General features: G+C 43.0%; 3 protein-coding genes across 4 annotated transcripts; 2 read left to right on the top strand and 1 right to left on the bottom strand.

Moving 5' to 3' along the window:
• Window positions 1–3,071: 3,071 nt before the first annotated feature.
• Window positions 3,072–6,703, top strand: LOC115664176 (ankyrin repeat-containing protein At5g02620-like). Its single transcript, XM_030586117.2, has 3 exons — window positions 3,072–3,784; window positions 4,989–5,500; window positions 5,876–6,703. The coding sequence occupies exons 1-3, from the start codon at window positions 3,187–3,189 to the stop codon at window positions 6,533–6,535; spliced, it is 1,770 nt and encodes a 589-aa protein (XP_030441977.2). The 5' UTR covers window positions 3,072–3,186; the 3' UTR covers window positions 6,536–6,703.
• Window positions 6,704–7,715: 1,012 nt separating this feature from the next.
• LOC115664174 (F-box/kelch-repeat protein At3g06240-like) lies at window positions 7,716–8,342 on the top strand. The gene has a single exon (XM_030586115.2). It carries the CDS (start codon window positions 7,716–7,718, stop codon window positions 8,340–8,342), a length of 627 nt encoding a protein of 208 aa, XP_030441975.1.
• Window positions 8,343–8,590: 248 nt separating this feature from the next.
• On the bottom strand, window positions 8,591–12,806 carry LOC115664175 (cytochrome P450 89A2-like). 2 transcript variants are annotated; one of them, XM_030586116.2, is made up of 2 exons: window positions 11,109–12,806; window positions 8,591–8,775 (listed from the first exon to the last, which is right to left on the bottom strand). In XM_030586116.2, exon 1 carries the CDS (start codon window positions 12,733–12,735, stop codon window positions 11,149–11,151), a length of 1,587 nt encoding a protein of 528 aa, XP_030441976.2. In that variant the 5' UTR covers window positions 12,736–12,806; the 3' UTR covers window positions 8,591–8,775; window positions 11,109–11,148. The 2 variants fall into 2 exon arrangements, with proteins under 2 accessions (XP_030441976.2, XP_056167922.1); XM_056311947.1 differs by lacking the exon at window positions 8,591–8,775 and adding an exon at window positions 9,368–9,891.
• Window positions 12,807–13,677: the final 871 nt, after the last annotated feature.

Raw genomic sequence — 13,677 nt, 5'->3', positions numbered from 1 at the left:
CCCCAAGTAGCATTTGAAAAGCCGAACCAAACGGGCCCTTAGTTCTATGACCCACTATTCCGTTCAACCACTTAGCTTTTTGTTTCCTCTAATTGATCTATTCTTCCTTATACCTCCTTTAGCCCTCAAGCTCCTCGTCCACCTCTCTCCACTTATCAAATCCAACCTCCTAACCCACATCTCTACTCCTCTCAGCCTACCCAACCTGCTTCTAGTTCTATTTCGCCTCCACTTCCCCTCCCTCTGAACCCACTTGCTATGTCCCAACCTGACTCCTCTCCTAATGAAACCTGTAAATCCTCTCTACATCTTTATCCAGCTCCTCCACTTCCATTTCTTCTCTTCTGACTCATCTTGTGTAGACTCTTGTCAAATCTAGAATTTCTAAACCCAAACAAATTATAAATCACTCTCGCTCTTTTCATAAAGAGACAACGACTTGCTATTCTAAGGCCCTTCTTGACCCACGTTGGAAAGCATCCATGGCAGACGAATTTAATGCCTTGGTCACGCATCACACATTGGTTATTGTACCAACTGATGGTTCTCAGAATTTAGCCAGTTGTAAATGGGATTTTAAGATTAAGGGAAAATTCAATGGAACTATTGAATGCTTTAAAGTTCGCCTCATTACACAAGGATTTAAGCAACAAGCCGAATTGGACTATGACGAGACTTTTAGCCTAGTCATTTTAACCACTACAATTCGAGTTATTCTCTCTATTGCGATTTCATGGATGGTCCATACGTCAACTTAATATTAAGAATTCCTTCTTGATGGCATCATTTGAGTGGAAGTTTACATGCGCTAACCTCCTAGTTTCTCTCATACCAAGTTCTCGAATCACGTGTGCAATCTCTGGAAAACCATTTATGGTTTAAAGCAACCTCCATGTGCATGTTTTCTTCGCTTCAACAGTTTTATATTATCTTTGGATTTCATGGTAAGTAAAGCTGATCTGTCGTTATTCGTCTATGCTTTTTCTCAGGATCGTCTGTATCTTTTGTTATATGTTGATGATCTTGTCACCAGTGATACTTCTTATTTATTACCGTCATTGGTTACTTGACTCCCATAGGAATTTATTATGAAGGATCTTGGACCACTTCGCTCTTTCCTTGGCATTAAGGGTCATCACCGTTTTGACGGTACACTTTTATCTCAAGCTAAGTATGTTGATGGTCTTTTCCGCAAGTTCAACTTTGTTAAGGTTAAGCCAATATCTATTCCCTTGGCCTCGAAGACTCTGTTATTCGCTAATGATGGTGAGCTTCTCGCTTCTCCGACATTGTATCAACAAATGGTTGGTGCTCTATACTATGTGTCCATGATTAGACTTGATATTAGTTTTGTTGCAAACTTGGTTAGCCAATTCGTGCATCAACCAAATTACCTCATTTCCAAACCGTCAAGCATATATATCGGTATTTAGGTGGCACATCCACCCGTGGATTGTTCATTGAGCGGTTTTCTCCCACTTCATTGACTGCTTATGCGGATGCAGACTAGGCTAGGTGCTCTGATGCTCGACGTTCCACCTCGAGTTTTTGTGTTTTACTAGGCATCAATCTTGTTTCATGGAGTGCTAAGAAGCAACCCATTGTAGCCCGTTCTAGTACAGAGGCTGAGTATCGCATTGTCGCTCACTTTGTTACTATGACTATTTGGATTTGCCATTTACTTCGTGAGCTCGGAGTCCTCCTTTTTAATCCTCTCACCGTTTATTGTGACAATATCCCTACCACATATCTTGCTCTCAACCTCGTGTTTCATGCTCGCACCAAACATGTTAAGTTAGATTTTCACTTTGTTCGAGAACGGGTCGCTTCCGGCGATTTTCATGTTCGCAACACACCTACAGTGGATCAGCTTCCGGTGATCCATGTCATGCGCCATTGAGATTCAATCTCTCGGTTGTTACACCTACTTCGGATTGATGGGGAGTATTAATGTGTAATTTATATGTATTATGGGGTTTTTCTGTAATTATGTTTCTATCTGTAGCCATCATATAATTAGTCACTCCTATAAATACATATTATACAATCTTAATTGAGTTGAATCACCATTAACACTTTGTCTATTTTCTCTCTCGACTTCAAACACAGAAGGAACACGGTCTGCACTCGGCTTAGTGGTCTTCAATCTTCATCTTGGCGTAGAGAGTACTGACCCAGACAATGTCGCTTTCGGAAATAAAATTCCAAAATCACGCCCACTGTTTGACCATCCACTTCGCCAGTTTACCAACTAAAAATATGTGAATATTGTTTATCTAATGATTCCGATATTAAAAGACCTTCTGTACTAAAAATGAAGATTCAAAAGTGCTTGAATCACATTACCCCCATGGCCCGTATTGATGGATGAAGCGATTGTAATGGGAAATTGCAGACAAAACCCAGAAATTAAAATTAAAAAAAAAAACAAAGATTGTGAGAAAAATAGAGACAAATGATAAAGCTCGAGGAGAGGTATATATATTTCTATTATTTTCCTTTTAATTTTGACAATAAAGAATAGACTTAACTTCGTCAATGAAATACCAAGAAATAAGATGACCCAAACCGTACATCTTTAGGTATTTTACATACTTTGATTGATTCTTATTGCCACATTTTCCATTAGAAAATGGCACCACAAAAAAGCATGAAGAAATGGCATGTTTATGGTGTCTAGTGGGCGCGATGCCCCTATATGATAAGTTGTCTCAAACGAGTCCAATGCTTTAGGGTCCTGCACAAAGTGTTATAACTAATTATTCTAAAATAAAGATCTGTTATTTGTAGCATTCCAAGTTTATACACGATGAAAGGAGTTGCTTACAAAGAACTCGGTAGTAATATGCATCGGACTATAAAGATCCCATAAAAATGAAGTCGTTTGTGACGGTGACGCCAAACGGTAGTAATATGTCGGGAAGCAAATCGATCGAAAAGGCAAAGTTCGTCCGTATACGTATCCCTCGAGTAGTAATAGCGTATGATTGATTGGTTACGCCACGTGGATGAACCGATACGTAAACTATATAATGGACCCCAGTAGGAAGTTGCCCCTTCCTTTCCTCCCCTGTCCACGCGCTCTTTCCTTCTTCTTCTTCTTCTAGTTCTCATGAAGTCTGAGCAAGCAAGTTGCTTCACGTCACTCGTCCAGGAAGTCCAGAGAGATCGCTGTTGCAAGAATCCATGGAGCCTCAGCTCTACGAAGCCGCGAGATCTGGGGACGCCTCGTTCCTCGAGATGATAGACGGCAACTCCCCTCTGCTCTCGCAAGTGACCCCGAAGCGAAACACCATCCTTCACGTCTCGGCTGAGTTCGAGCGAGTCGGCTTCTTCAAAGAAGCCACACGGCTCTGCCCATCGCTCTTCGACAAGACGAACTCGAAGCGAGAGACCCCACTTCAGGTCGCAGCCAAAGTGGGCTGCTCCGAGCTGGTTGACTTCGTCATTGACCACGCCAGGAGGTCGTACGCAGATGTTGAGAGCCAGGGTGGGCATGATGGGGGTCTCAAGAAGTTGCTCGGGATGGTCAATCTGGAGGGCGACAGTGCGTTGCACTTGGCCGTGAGGAATGGGCGTTACTCCGTGGTGAAGTCGCTGGTGGAGGCCGATGCTGGGCTCTTGGACTGTGCGAATTGCGCCGGCGAATCGCCCTTTTACATCGCCACGGCAAAGGGGCACGGTGAGATCGCCGAGCTGATACTGAGCCACTCCGAGACTTGCTTCCATGGAGGCACCAATGGGATGACTGCTCTGCACGCCGCAGTGTATTATCAGCTCAATGGTAATTCGTGTCTTATAACCCAACCTCGTTGCTAGCTTTTAGTTTTTATTGTTCTTGCTATTTGCTTTTCTGTGCATCTTCACTGGCTTTGGAAGAATAACTTTGCTGGCTCAAGGGACTTGTCAATCCTATTCTGAATTTGATAAATTCAAAATTGTAGGTTGTGATTGTCTGACCAGGGTACTGGTGTAAAAACAAGCCTGTGTAAATTCTCACTTGAGCATACATTGCATAATGTGCTTATGAATCGCTTGGACGAGGAAGTTCTTAAATTAGTGGTGACTGACAAGGGAAATGCCTCAAAAAATGGGAATACTTGGTGGGTGAAATGTGTTGTTTGACAGTTAAAATGATGATGAGATTCCTAAATTCGGCTTCTTGAGTCTATGATGAGATGTAAATGTACCATTCGTCTTAGGATTTTTTAAGCACAGTTAATGGTACGATGTGAAGTTTATATATCTAGAACAGGAAGCAAGGCTGTCTCTTGAAATCCTTGACTTGATTACTTCTCTGCTGAAAGAAGATTTCACACTGCAGTCATGCAAATATAAAAAATTCATATCAATTATCATAACTAGCAGAGAAGCTGACCTCTTGTTTATTTTTTTAGTAATGGTAGTTATGGTAAAACCAGTCAACAAAATTGGATAGGTGATAGTCCGTCCCTGAGACTTTAAACAAGTGGGTCGCATTTGACACCCAACAATAATCTGCCACATTATTTGGTTCACCGGCCTTGTATTGTCATGTTTAAATGCAAGCTGCAGACATGCTTGTTTGTCTAGGCTTCTTGCTATATCAAGATTAGTCCAGATGTTTGTTTAGGAGGAGAAAGGACTCCAGTCATTTTTGGAAGTATTCAAGGTTGCAACTTCGCTGTCCGGCCTTTCCATTTGCTTGAGATTTGCATTGGCTGCAATGACAGTACGTAGTCGGCTGATTAACTATGAATGGAGGCTTAGCTAATTGACTCGGTAATTTCTTAATTTAAGTGAAGGTTCGTGGAGAGATGCAGAGTCTAGATCTTGGCAATGAAAAAGAGTCTGTCCCCCGGTTCCTCCCTAACTTGTCTGCTGCGGAAGAGACTGTTTGCTTAAGATTCTAATTAGATCTAGAAGGTTGAATAGTCTAAAACAGGATTTAACAAGCGAAACTCGTCTAAGCGGCTACAGAAGTTCATGAGCTGTTGTCATTTGATCAGGCACTATGAAGAAGATTGTAAAGACAAGAGCGGACTTGATACGAGAAGGGGATGCCCTCGGCTGGACACCTCTCCATTATGCTGCTCACTTCGGCAATGACAAAGCGGTTAGATTGTTCTTAAAGAAGGATAGTTCAGCGGCTTACATCCGAGGCAAGAACGGGGAATCGGCCCTCCATATTGCGGCATTTAAAGGCCGCACTTCCGTCATGGAAGAGGTCCTAAAAAATCGTCCTGACACTTGTGAATTGCTAGACAACAAGGAAAGAACTGCTCTCCATGCTGCTGTTTTAGGAGGGCAAGAGAAGGCCGTTCAATTCATTTTGGGGCTCCCGAAGCTTGTGGGCCTTGTGAATGAAGTGGACGAAGATGGGAACACGCCTTTACATCTGGCTGCCATGGACAAAAAGTACAGCATCATAGCGATCCTTGCTCGGGACAGCCGAGTAGACATAAAAGCCACGAACAAGAAGAACTTGACGGCCCTCGGCATTTATAGTAAATATCAAGAGGTACGTTATCTTCTGTTCGGTAGCTCTTTCTTGTTGTCACTTAACAAGAAGGTAGGCCATGAAGCAAAGGAATCCTGTTTCAGTTTAGGATTAGCTTCCATAGACTACACCAATGTCTTGAATGTTGGTTGAAGATTTCTGCAGCTGATCGACCACGAAGCCTAAGGACTTAAATTTGTGCTAAGTGCATTTATGCTGAACTACAAAGAGACAGATACCTAGCTCATCGTCATATGAAAACTTTCTACCTTTTCTTAGTTAATAAACGGACCATTTTGACAAGGCAGTGCATGTATGCATCAAATTAGCAATATGTGAATAGTATTCAGACCCTTTGCTGAAGTGCATATCATGACTATTGTTCCTTGTATGCAGAGTGGCTTTGCAGCTGCGAAGGTTTATTTCATGTTGAAAGAGACCTACGGCCTACAAGACATGCAAGCCTGGGTCAACACGAACGTAAAGAAGATGCTTAACGGAGGACCCGATGAAATAGTCCCGACTGAGAACTTCGGCCACAAAGAGACCTCTTCTCACGAAAAAGGCAACATGCTGGAGATCCACCTCCTCGTTGCGATGCTCATAGCCACAGTCACCTTCGCAGCTGCCTTCACGATGCCCGGCGGCTACCACAACGACGGACCAGACGAGGGGATGGCCAGTCTCACCTCGCATCTGGCTTTCAAGGCATTCGTGATTTTCGATACTTTGGCGTTTTGCTGCTCGGTCGCCGCCGTGTATCTCCAGTTTGGGACTTCTGGCGGGGGCTACTACGAGCGAGCCCGGTTTATTAAGGTTGCCGTCGTGTTCATCTTCATCGCGATACTGGGGATGGTATTAGCATTTGCGTCGGCAATGTACATAGTGCTGGCCAAGTGCATCGGCCTCGGATTGACAGCTTACGTAACGGCCGGGTGCTTTATCTTGACATTCTTTCTCCGGTGGTTCGTGGATCCATTAGGGAAGCCAGATCTAGGATTAAGCCGATTGAGGAAGTATCTACGGAACTTTCTCTTCCGTTATGGAATAATTTAATCAGCATTTGTATAATCCACGTTACGATTCTTATTCTGTAATTATCTTTGCTAGGATGATACGAATCGTGTAAATTATTGTTAGAATAAATGAACAATGTGCCTTATCCTTTTGATATTTAGCATACCACCTTATGTGAATAAAAAGAGAAATGGAAGTATGAATGTACGTTACTACCCTTCTAGGCCAAGATGCAACATTTAATCTGCAAAGGATATTATGGGCATACACAAAGTGAGATTGGGGATTACAAGTAAGAAATTTACGGCTCAAATGTGGAGAAAAAGGTCCGATTTCTTGAGTAAGCTTCTCGGGGAAAAGTGTCAGAAAAATCCTAAACCTATTGCATTGGTACTAATTTAGTCATAAACCTTATTTTTGTGCCAATTTAGTCATAGACCTTTTAAACTAGTGCCAATTCAGTCCTTCCGGCTAATTTTGGCTGGATTTTGCTGACGTAAACGCTGGTCGGTCTACGTGGCACCGCCGGCACTGACGTGAATAATTTTTAATAATATTTTAATATTTTTTCAATTTTTAAATTATTTTTTTCTGATTTTTTTCTTTTTTTTTTCCTTTCTTCCTCCCTCCCTCCCTTTGCCGGTGACCGGCCACAGGAGATGTCCGGCCACTGGCCAGGCTGGGTGAGCCCCAGCAAGGGCTCCCCTCGCTAGATTTGGCCTGGGAGAGGCCGACCCCTGCCTGCCCGAGCGCGAGCTCTGGGGAGGGCTCAAGCCTCGCATTGGCCTAGGCGAGGCTCGCCCTCGCCAGTGGCCGGGGGGGTTCGCCAGAGGCCCCCTGGCCTCCAACCGGTCGTTGGATCGGCAATCGGTGACCGACTGGAGGACGAAAAAAGGAAAAAAAAAAATTAAAAATAAAACAAAAATAAAAATCGAAAAATATTAAAATATTATCAAAAGTTATCTACGTCATCGCCGGCGATGCCATGTAGGCCAGCCGGTGTCCACATCAGCAAAATCGGGCTAAAATTATCCGGAAAGACTAAATTGGCATAAAGATAAAAGGTTTAGGACTAAATTGGCACCAATGCAAAAGGTTAGGACTTTTCTTACACTTTTCCCAAGCTTCTTGACTTAGTATCATACTTGACTTTTATAAGCCTTTTCTCAGCAAAAGATTCAAAAGCAAAGAAACAAATCTTTCACTCGAAACCTGCCCAATGAAGAGACTATTTGCCAAAACAAGCCGAACCTTGGCCTTCGCGGTGGCTGAAAGTTTCACCGAGGATATCTTCATCGAGATACTCTCGAGTCTACCGGTCAAGTCCTTGATGCGATTCAAATTCGTCAATAAACGGTGGCTGTCTCTAATTTTCGACCCGGGCTTCGCCAAGTCACATTTGCAAAGGCTACAGGCAGGGGATATGATTCCTAGCCAGAGAATCATCAAGAGCAGCCCCCTTGAGACCAAAGACTACGAACTGTTCGACGGTGGCATTGGTGGCGATGAAGGTAACGCGGTGGCAAAGTTTCATGAGCTGAGAATGGACAATCCTAGCTTGGAGCCCAATCTCATGGCGTCTTGCGCTGGCTTGGTCTGTTTAGTTGTCCACAGCGGATTCCTCCTATACAACCCGACCACCAAGGAGTCTAGGATTTTGCACAGTTCCAATCTTGTTCCAGGAGATATGTTCTTCCATGGATTCGGATACGACTCTACATCTGATGACTATAAAATAGTACAAAGCAACAGTACTAAGAATTATCAGGTGGCGACATTCTCGCTCAAGTCCGGTTCTTGGAGAAGGATCCGAGTTCAACAAGAAAGCCACCTCGCCGACTATTGAGGAGTTTTTTGGGAAGGGGCCTTACACTGGTGCGGGGTTGACCAGAGCCAAAATAAGAAAGAGACTTCAATTATGTCATTCGATTTGGCATAAGAGAAATTCCACCAGGTGCTTTTAGTCCCTGAAGTTGGTGCGGACATAGTTTTTGAGGGACTCAGGATTCACTGTGGCGCCTCAGAACGTCATGTACGACACGTGTCATTTTTTAATATAACTCATAGTTATTATTGGCATGCGGAAGCATAATGAAACACATCGCACGAGAAACATTATTGTTAGTTTCTAATAATTACACATACAATTTTTTTCCATTAGTATCCCTCTTCCAAGTATTAATACAAGCACCACAAGAAACAAAATACAAGGCATTAGCTCTGGGAAGTCGATCGGGCCTCATCAATATTACCCCATACTCCTGTATCCAAATACTTGCCTATACAAAACCACACTAATGACTACGGGTCGACAACCTTGCCCATTGACATGTCACCGTCGACATCAAAAACTGTAACGGTCCAACCAGCTCACCATCGATATTCAAGTACCAATCTACAAATCGATGGGGAATCCAGTATAAAATCCCATGTCGACCCACACAGTGAAACTACACTCAGTATAAACTACAGCAGAACCAGGTACTAACACATCTGTTGAGAAAATCTCTTATATATTTTGAAGTTGACAAAACTATTCATGGTTTATATCGATCTTAATAAATGCAAGAAGTGTTTATATTTCAAGTAATATTCACGTTGAAAGGATTCTTTATATTAAAAGATCTATTGAATAAGTCTAGATGAATGGGAATTCTATATTGACTTGAAAGCATCAAGATCCTATGTCTATAAAATCCACATCATTATCGTTGTAAAAGTATTTTGGAAAGAACAGTTGAAAATATCCAATAAGCAAAAGCAACGTACTACGTGGATATTAGCAATTGTACTGCGTGAATATCAGCAAGTTACCTTGATGAATATTAGTAGGGAAACTATATGAATATTCGCAAGGCTACTAAGTGAATATTATCAGACAACACTAGATATCATCATAATGAGGTTTTGCTTATATTCAAGCTATCTCAACCTAAGCACAAACTTAAAATACTGCCAACACCTAAAATTACAATTGTATGCTCACGGAAGACAAATGAAAATATGCGAAGCTCTCTTGAAATCTAGAATTGTGAACTTTTGATCTCACATATCTTCTTTAGCGTCTTGGTCTTCTTTAATACTCCTCAGCTTCCAAACTTCTCGTTGGACAATCTTCAGAGGATCAATATATAATCTACCCATTGGACGATTATTATGAAGATAAGGTAGCCGTTGAGGTCGATCAATTGGAATCCCCGTAGATTTGGTCTCCCATGCAATCAAATCTTGATTCCCAAAAATAGAGTAGCTCGCATACAGAAAGTACTTCGTCTTCATGATGATTGCCAATCCACAAAGATGTTACACGTATCAGAAATCTTTCACGTAGATATATTTTGAGATTGATAATCAATAATATTCTTTCACAATTGAAATTCATGCCAAATCACTAGCTATCAAGGGATAAGATAAAATATCTCAATATAATAATCTTGAAAATCGTGACAAGAACTTCATCATAGGTAATATAGGTATTTTCCTAATATTCAGCTATTACAATACTCTGTTAATATCTGGCGTATACCCTGCTGATTTCCAGCTTTTGCTTTGTTGATATTCAGCCTTTGCCTTGCTGATATCCATGCAGTACGTTGCTTCTGGCTTCTTGGACACGATCAATTGTTCTTTCCAAGATACTTTATCAATGATAACGATGTAGATTATGTAGACAAAAAACCCAAATATCTCCAAGCTAATATGAACTTCCCTTTTTCTCTAGACTCGTTCATGAAGGTCTATTAGTCATGAAGAATCCTTTCGGCATCAATATTACCTGAAGCACATACACTTCTTGCATTTTATTAAGATCAATATAAACCATGGAAAGTTTTGACAACCTCAAAATATATTATAATTTTTCTCAACAGACGTGTCATTACCTAAAACATAAACATTTCTTGATTGAGCTCTGGCTCTGTTGGCTCTCGCTCGAGCTTGGGCTCTGGCTTTGATCTTAGTTGGGGATGGTGAGGACAAACGCCCAAAACCATCCGAATATGTCTAGTTCTGATACCATGTTGAAATTTAGATTTTGTGCGGAAGCATGATTTTGATATCGGTAATAGTTTTTTGTTAGTGATGTGCAAATGTATATGTCTGTAGGATATATTGTGTAGAGGATGAAATGGGTAGGATAGAGTATTTTAAAGGATATAGACAAGGTTTCATGGAACAAGAATAGTTTGATTTGTTGATAGAATGGATATTACAATAGTTGGAGGAGATGGTGCTGGAGAAACTAAGTTTATTTTCATGCTCCTCGCCACAAAGTCAAGGGTTAACTCCCACACCCCTCGAATGGTTGAATTACAAGCTATTTATAGGCAATTACAACCGACTTAGCTCTGCAAATACCTCTGCGAAGTCTGCGATTTTTCTTCGTGTCCACCGCCCTAACTAACGTCCACCACCAATCTCTGCAGGTCAGAGATATCTCTTACTTTTATTCTTATCCACACATTACTAAAAACTTCAGCATTTCTCTGGACTATTCTTCATATGTCTAATCCTAGAAGACTCTACCAATTGGATCACAAATTCCAACAAAAGAAGCATAGATTCATCAGCCGAGTCAATTCCATTCATCAGAGAGAGAGAGTGTGTTCATTACTGGGAATTTATTGAGAAGGCAACACTCTTCATAGTTACATTTATCCCAAATTCAGGTTGCCCGAATTCCGGGGACATATCTGAGCCCTCAAAGGGTTCTTCATCACCATGGTTAGCTCCAGCTTTTCCGACAAGTCGACCTCTTCGCCCGCCACCTTCTGCCACCGGAACAGCCACACCAAGTTCGCCACGAAGTACTCCAAGTGCAGTATGGCAAGCCCGTATCCGGGACAGATCCTCCTCCCCACCCCGAAAGGCATCATCTTTATCTCCCTGCTCCCCGTGATGTCGAACCCCCTGGCTTCGCAATTCAAGAACCTCTCGGGCTTGAAGGCCATCGGATCCTCCCAGACTTCCGGGTCCCAACCCATCTCCGCCACCGTGAAGTTGATGGTCCCGTCCTTGGGAATCACGTACCCGCCCAGCTCCGCGTCCTCTGTCACCGCGTGCGGCGCCACGAAGTGCGCCGGCGGGTGGCGGCGCAGCCCCTCCAGCACCACCGCCTTCAGGTAACCCATCCTCTGCAGGTCCTCCTCCTTCACTCGCTCCACCCCGTGTCCCACGACTGATTTGATATCATCATAGAGCCTCTCTTGGATTTCTGGGTACTTGACCAGGTTGGCCATGATCCACTGCAGCGCCGTGGACGTCGTGTCGGTGCCGGCGTTGAGGAACTCATTGCAGAGGCTCACCATCTCGCCCTCCTCCAGCTTTCGCTTCTCCTCCGGCAGCTCCAGGTCCAGGAGCGTGTCCACGTACGATAAGATCCAATCGCCGTCGTCGTCGTTCCTGTCCTCCTTGGCTTTGCTGACCTGCTCTCGCTTGGCCTTGGATCTAGCTCTGATGAGCGGCACGAGGACGCGCTTCCGATTCTCGTAGAGCTCGTGGAACTCCTTCCACCGTTTCCGGAGCACGAGCTTGCTCAGCCTCGGCCAGTAATTGAGCACGTCGAATCGCCGCATATGCAGAATCAACCGTCGCTGAACCTCCTCGATCTGCTTAATCTGCTTCTCCTCGAGCCTGTCTCCGAAGCACATGAGGACCAGCAAGCAGAACATGGCGTACTGGAACTGGTCGACGACGCGGACGACGCCGCCAGGCTGGGACTTGAGCTCCCCCACGAGGATGTCGAGGACCCACGCGCGGGAGCGGGAGTAGGAACGGAGGCGGGAGGGATGGAGAATCTCCGCCGTGAGGTTCCGGCGGAGAAGGCGCCAGGTGGGGCCGTAGGAGGAGGAGTTGATGTTGTGCTGGTTGGCGGAGAGGATGTGGTTGGTGGCCAGGGGCGGCGGGCGGTCGGCGAAGACGGCGCCGTGGCGGACGAGAGCCTGGTGGGCGAGGGCCGGGGAGGAGACGTAGACCGCGGGGCGGGGGCCGATGTGGAGGGTGACCATGGGGCCGTGGCGGGCGTGGAGGGAGCGGAGGACGGGCTTGAGCTCCGAGGAGGACTTGCGCAGCCATAGCAAGTTGCCGATGAAGGGGAAGGTGAGGGGGCCCGGCGGGAGGCTCTTCTTCTTGGCGGCGGAGGAGAGGAGGTTGACGGTGGCTCTGAGGAGGGCGGTGACGGAGAGGGTGACGACTACGAGGAACCAGAGATCCATCTCTTGCCAAAGCGACTTCAAGTTCATGAGTGATTTGTTCGTTTCATATAAGCATATGGAGTTTAGATGACAACTTTACACAAAACAAAAACAATAATGGATGCCGTCCTACTATTCCTATTAGTAGCGGATTTCTCTAAGCAAATAATATCTTCAAATTTTAAAAAAAAAATCACAAATTTTTTCAATATTATGTCATGATTGAAGAAGTCTTAACTCACCCTCTCCGTTTCTGCCATTTTCTATTTTTTTTCATTTTTTTTCATTATTTAATAATGTTTTAATCTTAAAGTGAAAGGATTTCCTTACAAGTTACATGTTAATATCATATGTCAATTCTTATATTTCTAAAAGGAAAGTTACATAATTTTAATTCTATTTTAGATTAACCGTAATTAAAAAGACAAACCATAAACTACATACAAACAGTAAGTTATACTTTCTTACTATTTGATTTGTTGTTTACTAACATTAAGTGATTATCTTTATTAACTGCAATTTCTTCACTTAATTAAAGAAGTTATATTTGAACTATATATAACCTTTTAGTCATATGATGTATCTTTAGCTTTTTTTTTCATTTTTTTTCCATTTAATAGAATAAGACATGTCATTTTAATAATTTTACTTTTATTTCGATGGTACTTTTCCGATTAAGAACGCAATTATAAGCTACAGTTTATTTTACTTGATCAAATAAGTTTTACTTCAATTTATAAATTAGATATGTTACTATTTTTACTTTTTATTGTACTTTAATAATAAATCAAATAGGTATCTCTGAATTTATTATGATAACTTTTACTTGGCTGCTCTTTCTCGTCCTCGGATTATTGAGATAACTTGTATTGACTCCCATTCTCTGATTGGGCTTCCGCCTAGTCTTGAAAAATTGGCTTTGTACCATGTCTAGAAAGATCACCCTTTTCCAACTTGACAAGTCTGCCCATTTTGTGCATTTGTCAATGC

Source organism: Syzygium oleosum, unplaced genomic scaffold (assembly GCF_021117445.2).
Source record: "Syzygium oleosum isolate NSW1041296 unplaced genomic scaffold, Sole_v2.1 Sole_v2.01, whole genome shotgun sequence".
Lineage (NCBI taxonomy): Eukaryota > Viridiplantae > Streptophyta > Magnoliopsida > Myrtales > Myrtaceae > Syzygium > Syzygium oleosum.
This window is presented reverse-complemented; position numbering and strand designations above follow the sequence as displayed.